General features: G+C 43.0%; 1 protein-coding gene across 6 annotated transcripts in view; it reads left to right on the top strand.

The window, feature by feature from the left end:
- Window positions 1–19,269, top strand: part of FAXC (failed axon connections homolog, metaxin like GST domain containing) — a 70,087-nt gene extending 50,818 nt beyond the window's left edge. For 3 of the 6 annotated variants that reach the window (XM_053592881.1, XM_053592880.1, XM_053592877.1), the window contains 2 exons: window positions 5,917–6,033; window positions 18,474–19,269. In XM_053592881.1, coding sequence (XP_053448856.1) covers window positions 5,917–6,033; window positions 18,474–18,763 — 407 coding nt within the window. In that variant the 3' untranslated portion in view covers window positions 18,764–19,269. Of the gene's footprint in view, window positions 1–5,916; window positions 6,034–6,879; window positions 7,058–12,715; window positions 12,898–15,960; window positions 16,075–18,473 lie in introns of those variants that run through there. The other 3 variants (XR_008380293.1, XM_053592878.1, XM_053592879.1) reach the window with 3 other exon arrangements.
- The last annotated feature ends 420 nt before the right edge of the window (window positions 19,270–19,689 follow it).

The following is a 19,689-nucleotide window of genomic DNA, read 5'->3' as shown; positions in this document are numbered from 1 at the left end:
TCAGTCATCCTTGGTACGGTAATGGTTTCTATATCTACAATATTGCCTTCCTCGGAGAGAAGAACTGCCTGGTCCACCCAGGAGAGGTCCTACCAGCTGTGGGCTCTCCTTTTCCTGACCCATGTGAGCCTTCCCCTCTGGCTGCCTGGTCACTGTCCTTGTATTTCCTTGCTAGTTTCTGATGACCACTTGAAGACCCAGCCATGGAGGTCTGTCCGATCACCTTGGGTACCTGGCTGCTATCGGGACCTGGACTCACCCTCACAGTCAGGAGGGCTCTGTGCCCTTGGGGAGATGGCCTCTGGTGGAGCATACTTTAGGAAGTCTGATGTACCTTGGCTCCCTCCATGCCTAGGGCTTTGATGTTTTCAGCCTTCATTTGCTCTCACCAATGGTTCAAGTCCACATTCCTAACCTGGCTGTGGGCAGGGAGAGTTCCAGGTCCTCAGATATCCCTCAGCTGCTTCAGTCCACCGATGTACTTCATCACCCAAGCCTGCTCCTCAGTGTCCTTCAGAAGAGCCCTTAGTGTTTTGTTTTTGTTAAAACCTTCTGTTTGTGACATCTGGGGCTACTTGATGAACCCTGGGGGTACTGCAGACTGCAGCCTTTTGCTCAGCCTCTTTGTCTTTAAGCAGAGGCAAATCTAATTCTATTTCTGGTTTAAAAGTGTTTTCTGCCCAGTCCCCAAAGGCCAAAGCTGGAACAATGTGAACAACAAAATAAGTAATGAGAATATTGAATTATAAACTATAGAATAAAATAAATACCCATTAGTGCATACTTACATAAATAATTGAATACATTAGTAAATGGGAAAGAAGAGACAGTAGTATTCTAATCAATACATGTAGAAGTTATGAGAGGAATTGAAAATCACAGTTGAGCAAACCCCACAATAATAATTGCTTTAGATGACATCCACTGATGGATGCTAAAGCTAGTGGGCTGAAGTCTGAGGAGAAACAGGGTATTTTTATAGTATCAAAGTTTCTCTCCCTATATTATTAATTGCAAAGTGGAAAAATAATAGCTTTTTTTGTGACAAAACTTGCCAGCCACCACCCTTACTACATGGTCCAGGTTAATATACCAATGATAAAACATTTGGACATTATATGCCCTGAGAAAGTGTCTTGATGGGTCAGTATTCCTCAGAGAAAGAGAACCAGTAAGATGCAGAGATTTATTGTAAGGAAATGGTTCATACAGTTATGGAGGGTGACATGTTCAGAGATACTCAGGGTGAGTCGGCAAGCTAGGGATTCGGACTTTTCATCTGATGTCAAAGACGTTAGAACCAGAATTTACAGTATAGTTCCAGTCTGAAGGCTGGCAGGCTTGAGACCCAGGGAGAGAGTATTTCAGTTTGAGTCCTAAGGCAGGAAAAAGCCAACGTCCTGTCTTGGAAGAAGGCAGTCACACCGAAGGAATTTTCTTACTCAGGAGGGGCTCAGCCTTTTAGTTTTACTTAGGCCTTCCACTGATTGGATGAGCCCCCCCGCACCCCCCGACAGGGAAGGCAGTTTGCTTTCTTCACTCTGCCAATTCAAATGCCAATTTCATCCAGAAACACTTTCACAGACACACAAAATATTGTTTGAACAACTGTCAAGGCATGCTATGGCCCCATCAAGTTGATGGGCAAAATTAACCATCCAGGAAAGACACATTGCTAAAAATATACAACCTAATCTAATTATTAGAAAACCTTAAACAGGTCATAGTTGATGGACATTTTAAAAAGTAACTGACAGTATTCTTTAAAAGTGTCAACGTTATAAACACAAGGAAAGACTAAGAAACGTTCACAGGTTGGAGAAATTTCATGGACTAAGGAGACAGGACAGTTACGTGCAACGTGAGATCCTGGAACAAAAAAGGCATTAGTTGAAAAACTAATAAAATTTGTGTAAAGTCTGTAGTGCATTTAATAGTATTATAGTAATGGTTAATTTCTTGGTTTTAATAAATGTACTTTGGTTATATAAGAAGTTAATATTATTGGAAGCTGGTTGAAGAGTGTACAGGAAGTGTGCTATTTTTGTAACTTTTCTGTAAGTCTAAAATTATTTCAGAACAAAAGCTTTAAAAAGCTTTTTGCCGGCAGGTACTCTGAGAACTTTGTAATGACAGAGAATATTTTTATAGTCTTTAAATTTATAATTGTTGGGCGGTGCCTGTGGCTCAGTGGGTAGGGCGCCGGCCCCATATCACGAGGGTAGAGGGTTCAAACCCGGCCCCGGCCAAACTGCAACCAAAAAATAGCCGGGCGTTGTGGCGGGCGCCTGTGTCCCAGCTACTTGGGAGGCTGAGGCAAGAGAATCGCCTAAGCCCAGGAGTTGGAGGTTGCTGTGAGCTGTGTGATGCCACGGCACTCTACCAAGGGTGATAAAGTGAGACTCTGTCTACCTGAAAAAAAAAAAATATAATTGTCTTCCATGTATGTATACATATAAATTCGTATCTACCACTCATTGTTTTCCAGATACTAAATTCTATTCATATTTTGTCACAAGTACTTTTAAAAACTCTGATTTCTGTTTTTTTTTTTTCACCCTTCTGTATTCTGTTCCTCCCTGACCAAAGCACACTTCTGTACTTTCACAGCTCAGCCTTCCCGCTGCTGTTTCCTGAGGTCTTTAGCTCTGAGATGAAGATCCACGGAGCATATTGTGAAGACAATGCATTGGCCAGAAGTCAGGGGACCTGGTGACTGCATTCTCAGTCTGGCTCTGTTACTAACTCACTCAGTGTCCTTCCAGTTTTAATGTTCTGAGACCAAATGGCAAATTTTGACTAAAGTCTATATGCACTAGTTGATGTATGAATTCAAATGACTAAAGTATATATATATGTACATATATGTAATCATAAAGTGTATATATGTTTATTTTAATCAAGAACCTATGTACTCTATTTTAGATTTTCCAAACTTTTTGTCTGCGTGTATTTTTTTTTCGTCATGTCCCCTACATTTGGATTCTACAACAGACTTCACAATTTACAGACTTTACTCTGGAATTACCCTTAAGGTCCTTCAAGGAAGCAACATTTTCTTTCTTCCATTTATTTATGGTTGTGTCCAGGAAGCCATTGTTGCTTTTTTTTCTAATTCTTTTTTCTTCTCTCTCAAGCTATGCATAGCTCTTCTCACAATAGCGCTAAAGCCCCCTCGTGGCATCTGCGTGGTGGGCTATCCTGTGTTGGACCTTCAGTGAGTAGGGCGGTGGCCCAAGTCCGCAGGGAGAACTGTTTGGCCATCAGCTGATACACCCCTCCTGCCCTGCAGGGTGGCCCAGGAGCTGTGGGGCAGGAACTGTTTGGCCATCAGCTGATACACCCCTCCTGCCCTGCAGGGTGGCCCAGGAGCTGTGGGGCAGGAACTGTTTGGCCATCAGCTGATACACCCCTCCTGCCCTGCAGGGTGGCCCAGGAGCTGTGGGGCAGGATCCCTCCCCTCCGCTCACCTGTATGGAGGAGGCAAGGAAGTAACTGACACTCTTGAGCACAAATGGCATCTAGTTTTTCTTTATTATTTTTGCCCAGTTAGTATTTGATCCCTGTTTTCCCAGTATTTTGGTAATAGACTTAGATCCTGGGGAAAGACTCAAATAATGGAGAAGTTGGTTTGCAATGGAACATCTAAGGCTCTAATGTGGATGCCTGGACAATCTGGAGAGATTGGGCATATTGTACTAGCACAGGGCATTCTTTGGTCCCTGGAATCACTTCCAGCTTCATTTGTGCTGAATAGGTTTGTTAGCTCATGTTCCCACCTCTAATTATTTCTCCTACTATCTTACCTATGTGTGGTCACCAGATATTTAATGTCCTCAGCTTGCCATTCAAGAGTGGCGAAATGGGTGGATATCCCTACAGGATCTAGAACTGAGCCAGGCATGTAGTCAACATGATGTCGGAGTTTATTAAATAAAAGTAAGAAGGGGCCCTTACTTTCAAAGAGCTAACCATTTAGCTAGAAAAATAAAATGCACAAATTAAAAACAAACTACTCAAGAGACCTGAAAGAGAAGGATGTATCTGCTGTGTGGTCTGCTCAAGTCACCCCAACTCTTCTTCCCATTTTACAGCTCAGAAAATTGAGGTTCATTGGCATTAAATGCCTTAATGTCCTAGAAGGTTGCATGTGCCAAAGTTGGATTTGAACACAAGGCTGTATGAACTGAAAGCTCCTGTTGCTACCAAAAAGCTTCACAAGGAGGCTGGAGCTTGACCTTGAAGGATGGATAGAATTGATCAGAACAGAGTGGTGTGGGGAGCACATATAGGTTGTGAGGCAGGGCAGGGGGCACTCAGGGCATGAGGAAAGGGAAAGCATAAAGTGTGCTGGGGAGTGGGGGTGTCCCCAGGTTTACTAGAGTAAGGGAGGATGAGGGATAAAGCTGGAACATGGGTTGGAGGCAGCATATAAGGGGCCTTGAATTACAAGTTGAGTTTGGACTTCCTTTTTGTTTTTTTTTGCAGTTTTTGGCTGGGGCTAGTATGGGGCCGGCACCATACTCCTTTGAGCCACCCGAGTTTGGAATTTCTTTCATGAGTCCTTGAAAGTGTTTGTGAAAGGGAATGACATGATGAAGAGTGACTTGGGTGGCCGGGTGCAGTGGCTCACACCTGTAATCCTAACACTCTGGGAGGCTGAGGTGGGAGGATTGCTTGAGTTCAGGAGTTCAAGACCAGCCGTGTTTCTACCAAAAATAGAAAAATTAGCCAGGCATTGTTGTGGACACCTATATTCACAGCTACTTGGGAGTCTGAGGCAGGAGGATCACTTGAACCCAGGATTTTGAGGTTGTATGAGCTAGGCTGATGACATGGCACTCTAGCCTGAGTGATAGAGTGAGCCTTTGTCTCAAAAACAAAACAAAACAAAACAAAACCAAACCAAACAAACAAAAAGAAAAAAGTGACTCAGGGGATTGAAGTTGAGATGGGAGGATGTGGGATGAACTGGAGAAAGGGAAGGGCTATTATGAGAGCTGATGTGCATGGCATCATTTCATCCTCATAGTAGCTCTAAGGAATAGACATTTAATATTATCCCCATTTTCCAGATGGGAAAACTGAGGCCTGAAGAGGTTAAGTCATGACCAGGTTGTCACAGCGAGTAATAGGTGCCAGACTGTGAACTAGGAGATCCAACCCCAGCTGAGCTGCCTGTCTGTGCTTGACAGAAGCCCAGACATACGAGGTGCAGTCATCGTAACGGGTTGGTTGTAATAGTCCAGGTGAAAAGGCCTAAAATACTCCAGGTGAAAATACTTGTGGAGACAGAGCAATGGGAGCAGTAGAGTGGAACAGCCTCGCGTGGGAGCCTGATGCCAGGGCTGGCTCTGTGACCTTGTGGCTTCTGGGGGAGCTGGCCTCAGTGCAGCTGAGGGTCTTGCCAGGACCTTGGGGGGCAGGAAACCTCACCCTCTAAGCTTCTTAGGGAGCTTCGGCTTCTGCTTTCTCCTGAGGACATGTACTTAATTTGTATTTTAATTTTAAGTGCTGAAGTTGGCTTTGTTTGGTCTGGGCTACTTTTGAGATGGTTTAGAAAACTTGCAGTGTCTCAAGCATCACATGCTTTACTCACTACAGCTCGAGACAAGGAGGTTTCCCTGGAGGTCTGTAGTGACCGGTTCTCCCTTTTTTCCATGAACACCCTTCCACATCTCCTTATTTTGATGTTTCTTGCTTTGCTACCCTGTAGATTAATGTATCACAGAGGTGCTTAATTCATTTTACTTTTGTTTTAATTTTTTTTTAAGAAAACGGATATCGTGCATCTTGACTCTGCATAGGTTTTTGGTTCATAGTTCATGAGTGTGTGATGAGCATGTGCTGAATGCCATTGTGATCACCTGGAGCAGTGTGGCCAGCCCAGTGACTTCTCTGCTCTATCCACTGCAGGTGATAAGAAGTACATCATGGGGCCCAAGCTTTCCACTCTAGACGCCACTGTCTTTGGACACTTGGCACAGGCAATGTGGACCTTACCAGGGACAAGACCCGAGCGGCTGATCAAAGGTAAGCCCTATAAACTTCTTCAGGTTTGCGGAGTTGTTGGGGTGGTGTGGGGAGGGGCAGCACAGTGGAGAATTCTAGACCAGTGTCTTGAGCTGAGCCGTGCTTTATGGAGACACCCAGGCTGTGGTGTCTGGGGCCATGGTTGTTGCGTGACCAGAGACACGAAAGAACAGCAGCTTTGCCATGGGTATAAACTCGCTCCTGCAATTATTAAGTCAAGAAACAGACTACATAGTATGGGATGGTGTGTAGCAAAGTTCTTTATTCAGGGTTTTTATTTATTTTTTTTTTTTGTAGAGACAGAGTCTCACTGTACTGCCCTCCGGTAGAGGGCCGTGGCGTCACACGGCTCACAGCAACCTCTAACTCTTGGGCTTACGCGATTCTCTTGCCTCAGCCTCCCGAGCAGCTGGGACTACAGGCGCCCGCCACAACGCCCGGCTATTTTTTTTTTTTTTGTTGCAGTTTGGCCGGGGCCGGGTTTGAACCCGCCACCCTCAGTATATGGGGCCGGCGCCCTACTCACTGAGCCACAGGCACCGCCCCAGGGTTTTGATTTTATACCTTTCTAGTCACATACACACTTAATCTATCATCTGTTAGTCTCACTATTACCTCATTTTACCTATCTGAAATTAACTTGTAAGGAAATATCCTGTTACCATATCAACACAATCACTTCTGCAGTAAACATCTTCTTTTGGACACTGACTAATCTCTGGGCAGGTATCTAAATAAAGATTACAAGGAAGAAAGTAGCCACAGGGGAACAGGGTTAATGGAAGAGTATCTTCAAGCATTCACTCAGTTTACTCAGTATGAAGTAACGACTGTGTCTTTCCTCAGGGCAGAGCACCTATAGACCTCTGGCCCGTAACTCTGAGGAGGGGCAGCATGCCCTTTGATCTCAGACTTCACAGGGCACACAACTTCAGAGAATTGGCTTGTGGAATTTTATCTCCAGGCAAGCTAACTCTGCGTGTGTCCCAGGGGGGCCCAGGTCCCTTAAGCCTCTGGAAGAATAGTAAGTCATTTTAAACTCACACTGAGTTTACTTTGTGTGCTTGATGTAGGATATGCTTATTTCTAAATATTATCCTACAATGGTCAGTTCCTGGTACATGCAGAGAACGACTGTTTCTCACCAGCCATCTTGCCCAGACTACGAATGCTCCTAGCAGGGCTAACACAGATGGTATCATGTTTTTTTTTTTTTTGCCAGGGCCGGGTTTGAACCCACCACCTCCGGTATATGGGGCCGGTGCCTTACTCACTGAGCCACAGGCGCCACCCGATGGTATCGTGTTTTATACCAGGACTTTCCTTCCATTTCCTTGCATGGTGGGACTTAACACTTGTTGACAAAGGCTGGAATTCCACCTGGTGCCCATGTTCTGTTGGTGTTTGTCTTCCTTCATTTCCTCTGGGCAGTAGTGGCTCACCACTTTCTAGTGTACCCAGTGCTGCAGTAGCCATGCTGGGGTGTGGCTGATGAACCCTCTGTGCATTTCAGATACTCGGTCTGAGTCTGAAGTATTTTTAGATATTTCACATGTAGGTGTAAGTACCTATGTCTTGTGTCATTGGAGTTCAGGCCACTCCCTCCTATTCTAGTGGGGTGCCTGTACATCTTATGCCGAGAGTGGAAGAGCTGGAAAGTTCAGGATTGTGGGAAAATGAAGAAAGTATCAACAGATACTTTGAGAGTCTAGTGCGATCCAAACATTATTGTCAATATTTTTATGTATTCATTTTGACCAAAGGAACACAGCCTTAATTTTTGTGTGTGTGATCTTGGCTGGAAGGCCTGTGTAAATTGCAAGAGATAGGCTGGGGAAAAGTACTAAGGGGATGAATGGGACCTGAGTTAGGTGTGGGGTTAGCTGTGGGGGGGTGGTGGAAGTGGTAGCCCAGAGAAAATTCTTGCTTTTCCTGTCTGTGTATATATGATATAAAAGTTACGTTATGATGGGTACATAATACATATAGTTGTATATCTTTATAGGGTACATGTGATGTTTTGATATGGCATACGATGTGAATTAATCAAGTCAGGGTAATTAGGATACCATGTACCTCAGGCATTTATCATTTCTTTGTGTTAGGAACATTCCAATTCCATTCTTTGAGTTATTTTAAAGTGTATCCTAACTTATTATAGTCAATTTGTTGTGCTCTCAAACATTGTTTATTCTAAATCACCACCTAAGTAGGTTTTTGCACTCATTAACGTTCCTCAGCTTTTCCCCCTCCCCTGCTACCCTTCCCACCTCTGGCAACTGTCCTTCTACTCTGCCTCCATGAGATCAGTTGTTTTAATATTTAGCTTTCATGTATGAGTGAGAACATGCGAGATTTGTCTGTTCTTAGCTTATTTTGCTTAACATAATGTTTTCTAGTTCCACCCATTTGCAACAGCAAATGGAAGGACTTCATTCTTTTTTGCAGCTATATAATTTTCCATGGTGAATATGTACCACAATTTCTTGATCCATTCATCCACTGATGGATATTTAGATTGATTCCAAATCTTGGCTATTATGAATAGTGCTGCAGTAAACATGGGGGTGCAGGCACCTTTTCGATATGCTGATTTCTCCTCCTTTGGATATATACCTAGCAGTGGGTATATATCCCACATGCTGCTAATATGGTAGTTCTATTTTCAGTTTTTTGAGGAACTTCCATGCTACTTTCCATAATGGTTGCACTAATATTCATTCCCACCAGTAGTGTATGAGGGTTCCCCTTGAGGAGTTAAATAATGGTGGCAAACAGTAGAGAATGATAGCCTTGGGTTGGTGTGCAGGGGACCAGATCTTGGTGTGCATGTGTGTGTGTGTGGTGAGGTGAGAAGGTGGGAGGGTGCAGGACTGACCAGTAATTTGACTTAGGAGTTTTCAACTTTAACATGTTGCAAAGCGACGCTCGTTCAGAAGAAACCATACTTTAAATTTGGAATTTTGATCTGTTTCAGGGCTAACCATATGTGGTACAACACTTTTTTTTTTTTTGAGGCAGAGTCTCACTGTTGCCTCAGGCTAGAGTGCTGTGCTGTCATAGCTCACAGCAACCATAAACTCCTGGCTCAAGTGATCCTCTTGCCTCAGACTCCTGAATAGCTGGAACTGTAGTCGCCTGCCACTACATCCAGCTAATTTCTTTTCTATTTTTAGTAGAGACAGGATCTTGCTTTTGCTCAGGCTGGTCTCAAACTCCTGAACTCAAGCAATCTATCCTCCTCGGGCTCCTAGAGTGCTAGGATTATAGGTGTGAGCCTCCATGTCTGGCCTGGAACAGTACTTTCTTGCAATGTTGGACAGCAGCAGTGGGCCGTAGCTCCTAGCCAGCCACATGTTCACAAGGGTGAACAAACAACCAGTACTCTTCAATACCCCGTGATCAGATGGTTTTGCCCAACTGCAGGCTAATAAGTTGCCTGAGCTTGTTAAAGGCTAAGCTATGATGTTCAGTAGGTTAGGGGTATTAAATGGATTTTCGATTTAGGATATTTTCAATTTGTGATGGATTTATTGTGTATACCCTATGTAAGTTTTGGAGCATCTGTACATGGTAGCAAGTGCCCCTGGGATACCGTATAGGCAGGTAGGAACTGCTTCAAGTCATCTTCCATTTGATGCAGTCTAACCAAGGACCTGGGGCTGACAATGTGAAGTCAAAGTTCAATATTTAGGTTCTGGGAAAGGGATTGATAAGAGTTAAGCGAAGTGCTTTTGCCCAGCTGAGCAGACTGAGGATGTACGTGAGATCCTTTGTGGAGTAGCACATCAAATGCTCTTAATAAACATTGATGGGTGGATGGATGGATGGACTCAAGTATCCAGAATCATTTAAGAAACTGAGGCGGGTCATGTGTCATGGTCATGGGTGGGGAAGGTGAACACTGTGGCTCTGTGCGTGTGTGTGTGTGTCCACTGATGGGCGTAAGCAGGAGTTCAGACCAGGCTGATGGCACCAGTGCTCACTCTCCAGACCCCTGAAGGGTCTTCAGTCAGTTTTCCAGACTTGATTGGAATGGATCAAGCAATAATTGAATGTCCTCCAGAAGTTTAGCTGAGTGGGACTATGGAAAGTATGCACCAACATTTAATTTCCTGTGATCATTATGAAGATGTTCCTTGTTTGTGATACATTGAAACGTCTCTAAATTAAACAAACAGTAGAGCCTCCATAGCTGACACCTCTCTATAGTGACCACCTCCTGAAGTTGACCTAATTTTCATAGGCTGGACACATGTGTGTATCAGTTCAGTAGACCTAGTTCCTTATGCTGACCACCTCCTTATGTTGACCATTTTGTGGCAGTCCCTTGGGTAGTCAACTCACAGAGCTTCACATGTACACACCTACATATGTGCATAAACGTTCACTTGTACACACACAGATACTTCACCCAAGCACATCCCTACCCACATCCACACACATACACACACGGAGCATGCACACGTCACATGCATGTGAGTGCGCGCGCGCACACACACTCACACACACACACACTGTTTTGGTCACCTGTTACTTAGAAGTAGTTTAGGACCCATTATCAGTAGAACTTGCAGACTCTATAGAATGCCTTCTTTCAGAAATGAAGCATCTTTTGTTTATTTATGTTTTGGCCCTTTTCTCTATGACTTCCTGAACGGACATAAGGCATTTAGTGTTCTTTTTAAAGAAACGATCAGCCTTTTTGAGGGATTGATTTTGGGCTCCACCCCAAGACATACACATCTGGGGACTGACACCATCACCCTTGAGAGGCTTTGGGCATATAGTTGCATGTGCTTTGATTCATAAGCAGCTTCTAGCTCTCCCTGGGGACTGGTGTAGCATGAATTATTAAAATCCCAGAGATTTCTATGATTTTTTTTTTATAGAGGTGGTATTTCACTATGTTTCTCAGGCTGCTCTTAAACTCCTGCCCTCCAGTGATCCTCCCACCTTGGCCTCCCAAAGTTTTGGGATTATAAGCATGAGCCACCAATATTTCTCTCTCTCTCTCTTTTAAAAAAAATTTTTTTTTTTTTTTTTTTTTTTTGAGGTAGGATCTTGCTCTGTTGCCAAGGCTGGAGCCCAGCGGTGTCATCATAGCTCACGGCTACCTCAAACTCTTGGGCTCAAATAATCCTCCTGCCTTAGCCTTGACTACATGTGTACACCACCACACCTGGCTAATTTTTGTATTTTTGGTAGAGACAGGGTCTTGCTATTTTTGCCAGTCTGATCTTGAGCTCCTGACCACAAGAAATCCTCCTGCCTTGGCCTCCCAAACTGCTGGAAGCACGGGTGTGAGCCACTGTGCCTAGCCGCTTCCAGATGTCTTGAGTGGAGTTGTTTATATGCAACTACGCTTTCCTATTGTCATCTGGGTGGGCCCCCTCTCCTGCTTTTGCTCTTCTCTGAGGGAGAGACTTTCTGAGGAAGAAACAAGAGAAGGGATAAGTGGAAACAACCTCAACTGGAGTGTGAGTGGCTTGAATCCATTTTCTGCCTTTGCTTTGGAGCAGCATGTTTGTCACCTTGCCCCATGTGTGAGTGTGTGTGGATGAATGTTAGTTTTCTGGTCCTAGATATTATTTGCAAAGCCAAATAACTACTTCTGCAACTATCTAGAATAGTAAGATGTCTCAATTTAGGTGAATAGGAGGACAGATATTTGAATGTTTAGGACAGACTTTGAATATATATATACGTGTGTGTGTGTGTGTCTATCTAGATATAGATATAAATAGGAAATACGACTGGCTTACTAGGAAAAATTCAAAAATGTAGAAAAGTTTTAAAATCATAAAAAATAACTTGCGACCCCACTGTCTACAGAGAACTACTGTTAATACAGTAGTCTGTATCCTCATCTTTTATCAAATACAAGTATGCTTTCTTTTTTTTTTTTTTGAGACAGAGCCTCAAGCTGTTGCCCTGGGTAGAGTGCAGTGGCGTCACAGCTCGCAGCAACCTGCAACTCCTCGGCTTAAGCAGTTCTCTTGCCTCAGCCTCCCAAGTAGCTGGGACAGGCGCCTGCCACAAGCCCGGCTATTTTTTGTTTGTAGCTGTCATTGTTGTTTGGCAGGCCGGGGCTGGATTCGAACCTGCCACCTCTGGTGCATGTGGCTTGCGCCTTAACCGCTTGAGCTACAGGTGCCAAGCCAATATGCTTATGTTTTTTAAGTGGTACTATAACGTTAATACAGTTATAACGTATTTTCGGGGCATTCCCCTTGAAATATTCTTCAAAATGTTATTTTTATTAGTTGTATAATACCCTATAGCTACATTATAATTTATGCAATTAATCATTTTCTGGACTTGTGGGTTGTTTCAAATAACTTTTACTAGTATTCTAAAGTGAATATTGTTATAAATATATTCTCTTGCTCATGTCTGGTTATTTCCTTAGGCTGAATGCCTAGTTAGGTAATTCTTCTCTCAAAGGGTATGAGCTTTTTGGTCTACATAGCTGCATTGCTTTCTAGAAAGATTATAGCAATTTTCATTCTCATGAACAATGTTTGAAAGCACCTCTTAATTTTTGTTCCTTGAGTAAGTTTGAATCTAACGTATTTTGAATTTTTTGCCATTTTTATAATAAAAAAAAATCTGTTTCATTATCAACAACATTCTTAGTGTGGAGTCAGATTTGGTATTTTAATCAGAATGTCCTCGTTAGAGAATTGCATGTGGATTGGGGCGCACCTTAAAACCGCCATGGAAGACGGAAGAAAGCTGAGAAAAGTGAAATTCAAGCAAGGAAGGGTGGAGAGCTCTGCGGCGCACCTGCTGGCCCTCCACAGCCACACGGACACCCGCATGGCATTTTTTGAATGAGCAGGAAATCCAGCCTTCTATGTTGTAAGAAAAGCCTCTTTCATCTTCTTTCACCAGTTGTTCATTGTACGTGGTACTTTTTTGCTTATTATTTGGTACCTTAAAGAGTGGCTTTCCTTGAAAAAGAAGTAAATATAACCTCACTCCTATACTTTGACTGTCCTCCATTTGGAAGGCAGTTTCTCAAAGAGGTTGTTGTGGGGGAATTTGGATTTCAGGAAATGGCTGGATTGAATGACCTTCACGGGTCTTTGTATTTTGAGGTCTATGAATTAGTGTTCTCCAGCTTCAAGGGTGTAAAGGGTGCCCCCGTTACAGTAGTCAAATATGTTAGGAACTTTTCTGGCACTCAAAGCGGGAATCATACTGCTAGGCCCAGGAGCCAACACCGAGGAGCCTTCCTGAAGAGGTGCTCAGCCTCCTATTTGCCCGCATGACAGATGCTTGAAGGAGCTGCCCAGGGCATCCAGCACAGGGCTGGAGCAGGGAGGCGCTGAGCAAATACCTGCAGAGCGCAGAGTATATTTGGATGTTGGCCCTGTGTTGTTCAAATATTTGCTGGTTCGTGACCAAGGGCTGGCAGGTGGTGCTGGAGGCGCTGGCAGGCTTCTCCCTCACTCCCGTTCCTGCCATGGGTGATTGGCAGCCAGGACAAACTTAGTCTCGGATTCTGGGTCTGACTGACAATGTTTTCAGTGTCACATTGCACAGAATGTTTTTGATTATTAGAGAAATTAGAGTGATACAGGAAAATAAGACTAGTCACTTTTTTTTAAGGAGTATAGAAGATATATCTGTCTCTAAATGGAATTCTGGTTATTCTGTCTGGGATTGTTCTCTGGGTAGAGGGGCATTTAGTGTTCTGATAAATATCCTCTCAAGTTGTTTGAGAACATCACTCTGCTTATTACTAATTTATTTTACTGAAAAAAATTTTTTTTTTTAGAGACAGAGTCTCACTTTATCACCCTTAGTAGAGTTCCGTGGCATCATAGTTCATAGCAACCTCCAATTCCTGGGCTTAGGCGATTTTCTTGCCTCCCCTCCCGAATAGCTGGGACTACAGGCACCTGCCACGATGCCTGGCTATTTTTTGCTGCAGTTTGGCTGGGGCTGGGTTCAAACCCACCACCTTTGGTATACTGGGCCGGCGCTCTACCAACTGAGCCACAGGCAGTGCCCTATTTTACTGAATTTTTAAATTAAAAAAGTAATATATGATAGCGGTAATAACTTGAATCACAGAGATATAGTTTAAAAATTTATAACCTTTTCCTCCATGTCCAATATCACCTCTATGGAATAGTTAATATTAAAAATTTAATGTGAATTGGGCAGCGCCTGTGGCTCAAGGAGTAGGGCGCCGGTCCCAAATGCCGGAGGTGGCAGGTTCAAACCTAGCCCCGGCCAAAAAAAAAAAAAAAAAAAATTTAATGTGAATCTTTCTGTGCCTTTCTTTTTCATGTACAGATTTACATATGCAAATGTAAATGTTTGGTTTGTTGTTTTTTACTGTTTTTGAAACAAATGATGGATGTGCACCATACACATTATAGCTGGCTTTCTCACTTGACTGAACTCATGTTATTAGCAGCTGCTCAATATTCTATAGAATTGATACATCATAATTCTATTAATCCCTCTTGGTTGATGTTCAGGCTGTTTCCTCCTTCATTTCTTCTTTTTGTTTTTTTTGTTTTTTTTTTTTGCTGATCCATAAAGCTGCATTTGACGTCTGTGTACACGCTTGTCTGTCTTTATCTACTGACACTTTTATTTTTGTTGAATAGAATGAGTACTAGAAGTGGAACCCTGGACCAGTACATACATACAGTCAGTCCTTGAATTATGAATGAGATAGGTTCTGTAGGTTTGTTCTTAAGTTAATTTGTATGTAAATTGAAACAGCCTATGTCCAGAAGTGTCGGGTCATATGTCAGCCAGATGTTTATAATTTGGGGACTGCTTATACATTTAAAATTTCAATAGATAACATCAGATTACTTTCCAGAAAAAGGCATAGCAACTTATGCTTTCCCTACAGCTATGTAGAATGTACCTGACTCCCCAGGTGCCAGCATTATATGGTGTCAAACTTTTTACCAGTCTAGTGGATGAAATTGTTATTTGGCTGTTGAGTATGTTTTGAAGAAATGCAGTTTTTCTATTAATTCACAAAGTTTTCTTCAGTATGGGCATTTATGTTAACACTCATGCACGCACTCCACACAACCTGTTTCTTCTGGTGCCTTTTTCTTTTCTTTTTTTTTGCAGTTTTTGGCCAGGGCTGGATTTGAACCCACCACCTCTGTTATAGGGGGCTGGCGCCCTACTCCTTTGAGCCACAGGTGCTACCCATACTGCTGCCTTTTTCTATCCTTTTGTTTGGTAGCAGTTGAGTGGGGGAGGGGTGGGGAATCTAGGCACAGGAGGGGAGGGGCAAAGCTGGGTCAAGATAGAGCCCAACCACAGGAGTTCCCTTGGTTTCCCTCATCTCGTTCGGGCAAGTTGCAAGGAGGGTGCGTGGGCTCCCAGTCCTTGGTCATCAAAGCAAACCCTTTCTCAGTTATGTGGTTGAATGATCACCTCTTTCATAACGGATCATTGCCAGTAAGGAGTGACATCTGTCCCTTCGTAATTTTTGACACTCCAGGAGGAATTATAGAAAAATATTCCATATCAGGTAGCGCAAAGCTATTAATTTGCAGGCAAGGCTGTCAGCTCCTCAGCAGAGAGGCAGGGTACAGAATTGTAGTGAAGAGTGTGAGAACCAAGGGAGTTAATATGGATTCAACAGATGAGTAAAGCCCTTAGAAGTATTTGCTATTATGATTAAACATTCATTATTGCACACTGAGGTGGTCTTTTGGTCACAAAGGGGGCAGCTCTTCTAGAAGAAAAGTGAAGAAAAGCTGCAGAGGTGGAGAGAGTCCCAGATCCTGCACCTCTTAACAGATTCTGATTTTCTGGCTGCTCCCAGGGAGCTGCTCACAGGGAAGGGACTTGACTGAGTCAGACAGGGCTGTCCCCAGGCCTCCTGTGAAGTGACCACAAGTCTCTTTGATGTTTCTTTACTTCCCTCTGTAGATCCTTTTCTTCCCTCTTGCTGCTGCCCCCACATCTTTGTCTACTTTTTGGTTGCCTGTGATTGGCAGCGATACCTGGTGGGTGTGTCATGATCGTTTCCCCGAGGGAGACAGTAAGTGAAGGTTTTGCAGCCTCTGTCTCCTCAGAAGGGAAAAGGCGTCGACTTCTGCACTTCTGCTCCTGAGCACATGTACGAACTTTCTCTAGGAGAGGCCATTGGCATGGACCTTTACATAAGTGTGAGTTGAGCTCTTATGATCTGGGAAGACTGAAAATGGTGACCTGGGACCAATCAAGTCCACTGGCTTACAGGAGCCACGAAGGAGGAGGATTTGCTTTGTTATTTTTTTGTAGAGTTCATTTAACTAAAACAGAAATCAAGTTCTGAAAAATTTTAGTGACGTGGGAACCTATTTACAATAATGTTACAGAAGAAAATAGGTAATAAAATGGCAATAAATAAATGGAAAAATACAGAAAGAAGTTACATCAGAATGTTTTTGTGATTAACTTGGATTATTGAGGTCATAGATGCTTTTTGTTTTCCTTTTAACTATTTACACTGTTTCTATATACAGACATCTAATTTTCCAAAATAAGAATATATTATTTTCATTAACAGAAGAATAGGGTAGTTACAGACCATAACAAACAGAGCTATTAATATAGAACCAACTTAAATGATCTATGATGGTGACTGGTAAAAAGAAAAATGAAGCTCTGGTATGTCCATGTAATGCCACACTGGGCAATTATAGGGATCGCAGTGTGAAATTCAGACATTTCATCATCTGTTGTTTAGTGGAAAAAAGTAGGATAGGAAACAGAAAATACAATACATCTCACATAGCCGAAGTAAATGTATGTAAGTATATATTTAAATGTAAAAATTTCTGGAAGACATACAAATGAAAATGTTATTAAGGGAATGAGATTATTGGTAATTCATTTATTTTTTGCATATATGTTTTTTCTGATTTTCTACAACAAGGTATGGATATCTACAAAATAAGTGAATGGTAACATAAAAGAATAAACTTTCAAAGAATATTCTGAGGTAATAATGTCCTGTAAGAGATAGTGGCACATCAGACCTTTATAAGCAATATTGCCCTCTGGTGGATCAAAGGAAAAACTTTACCCTCTTAGTTTTTCATTTGAAATTTGGAAACAAAGGCCACATCCTGTGTGGTGTTTTAGACAAATGCGTAGACAAGGATCAATCGTGGCTTTACAAAAGTGTTCTTTTCATTCACATGAGAAAGTAGACTAGTGGCTGAGTGGGAGCTCACTCAGGGGTACAGCTGTTTAATTTTATTTATTAAAAATATCTATTTTACTAAAGGTGTTTACAGGCACACTTATCTATAAACACAGTTCTGAGTTATCCATCTTATGGATTATTTAGGGCAACGTTTTTATCCTGACATTACTCTTTTCAACAATTTGGTATAGCATCCAGCACACAAGAACACTACAAAAATTTGTGGAATGAATGATTACTTCTGTCTGACTCCATGCAACCCACAGTTGGTATATTTTCAGGGACTATAAATTTAAATGTGAACCAATCACAGTATTAACTCTCTTGACATGCACCGTAAAATAATAAAATGCTTTACAAAGCCAGATGGAGGCCGTTTATCTGCCATTCTGGATAAACTACTTCTCATCCCCACAGGACTCACTTCTTCACTTCCTTCCGCATACTCACTGAATGTAACTTTTCTCACTCACCTTTATTATGTGCCTAAAAATCCAAATATTTTGACAGTATCTCTATGGAAAAAACACTGTTAATATCTGCCCGATCTCCTTATTTCAAAATTCCCAGAAAGCACAGGGCCTGGATATCTTGTTTATTTGGGCTGATGTAACAAAATTCCATGTTTCATGTAAAAATAAAATTCATTTCTCACAGTTCCAGAGACTGGGAAGTCCAGGGTCATGGTGCTGGCAGATTGGATGTCTGCAGAGGGCCTGTTTCGTCATTCCTGATGTTGCCTTCTCTGTGTCTGCACCTGGTGGAGGGGCAAGGCAGCTCTCTGGGACTTCTTTTTTTTTTTTTTTGTAGAGACAGAGTCTCACCTTATCGCCCTCGGTAGAGTGCCGTGGCGTCACACAGCTCACAGCAACCTCCAAATCCTTGGGCTTAGGCGATTCTCTTGACTCAGCCTCCCGAGTAGCTGGGACTACAGGTGCCCGCCATAACGCCCAGCTATTTTTTTTTTGTTGCAGTTTGGCCAGGGCTGGGTTTGAACCTGCCACCCTCGGCATATGGGGCCGGCGCCCTACTCACTGAGCCACAGGCGCCACCCTCTCTGGGACTTCTTCATGAAAGCTCTGCCCTCTAACCTAGTCACCTCTCAAAGGCCCAGGCTCCTACTGCCATGACCTTAGGGGTTAGGATCTCAACTCTTGAATTTTTGGGGAGACGCACAGACATTCGGACCATAGTACTGGCAGATGGTTGCCTTGGAGAACTAATCCTTGCTTTTCTTCCTGCCCTGCAGGTGAGCTGATCAACTTGGCCATGTACTGCGAGAGGATAAGGAGGAAATTCTGGCCGGAGTGGCGCCATGACGACGATAATACCATCTATGAATCTGAGGAGAGCAGCGAAGGCAGCAAAACCCACACCCCCCTGCTGGATTTCAGCTTCTACTCAAGGACAGAGACTTTTGAAGATGAGGGAGCAGAGAACAGTTTTTCCAGAACCCCAGACACGGATTTCACTGGGCACTCGCTCTTTGACTCAGATGTGGACATGGATGACTGCACAGACCATGAACAGTGCAAGTGATGTCCAGCCTCTTTGACCCTCTTCCTTTGGAGCTGCCACTTGCTGGGGTCAGTTCAGTTTCCCAGGTAGAAATCCACCTGAGCTGGGAGGAGACCTGTGTGCTTGGCACAGTTTTCACATGCTACCTGGACTCTAGCCGCCTTATTTCTTTTTTGTACAAACAAAACACAGAACTATTCAGATGGCTCCATTTAAAACAAACAGGCAAAAAAAAAAAAAAATGTCAGCATGGTTCTTGAAATCCATTTTTGTTTTCATTAGAAAACTAATACTGTGTGGTAGAGCAGGTGCAAGAGCGCGTTGTCGATTCCAGTGCTTACATTGAGCCTCTTCCACCCCAGGGCTTAGCTGTGAAATGGATTCTTGAACCTCCTTCATCTACCAGGGTTTGAAATAATATGAGATGTCAGGAAAAAATGTAGGAGATAAATGTTTTATGGTGGCTGCTTGTATTTTATGTGTGTATGTTGTATGTTTAGACACAGTCAATAAAATTCACAGATATTCAGTGAACACCTACTATGTGCGAAGCACTGTGCTAGATGCTAATCAGTTTAAGTTTTATTCTAAGCCCTGCCAGTGACTAGCTGTGTGATTTCGAGCAAGTCTCTTAACTATTGTGTGCCTCATTTCTCCCACCTGTAAAGTGGGGATGACAATACTCTCCACCTACCTACCTCACAGGGGTGTTGTGGGGATTCATGTGGTAACATTCGTACAGTGCTTTAAACCTCTCGGAAGTGGTGCGACATAAACACGACATTTTATTCTTTATTGTGTCTCATACCTGTGAAGATTTGAGAGCAAAGGATTCCATATCCAGGCAACAGCAACCACAGTCACTTGCAACAGCTGATCAGACGAAACACACACCAAGGTACAGTGAGGACTTTGTTTTCATTCTTTTTTTGTGATCTTGCTTGAAT

Source organism: Nycticebus coucang, chromosome 5 (genome assembly GCF_027406575.1).
Source record: "Nycticebus coucang isolate mNycCou1 chromosome 5, mNycCou1.pri, whole genome shotgun sequence".
Taxonomy (NCBI): Eukaryota; Metazoa; Chordata; class Mammalia; order Primates; family Lorisidae; genus Nycticebus; species Nycticebus coucang.
This window is presented reverse-complemented; position numbering and strand designations above follow the sequence as displayed.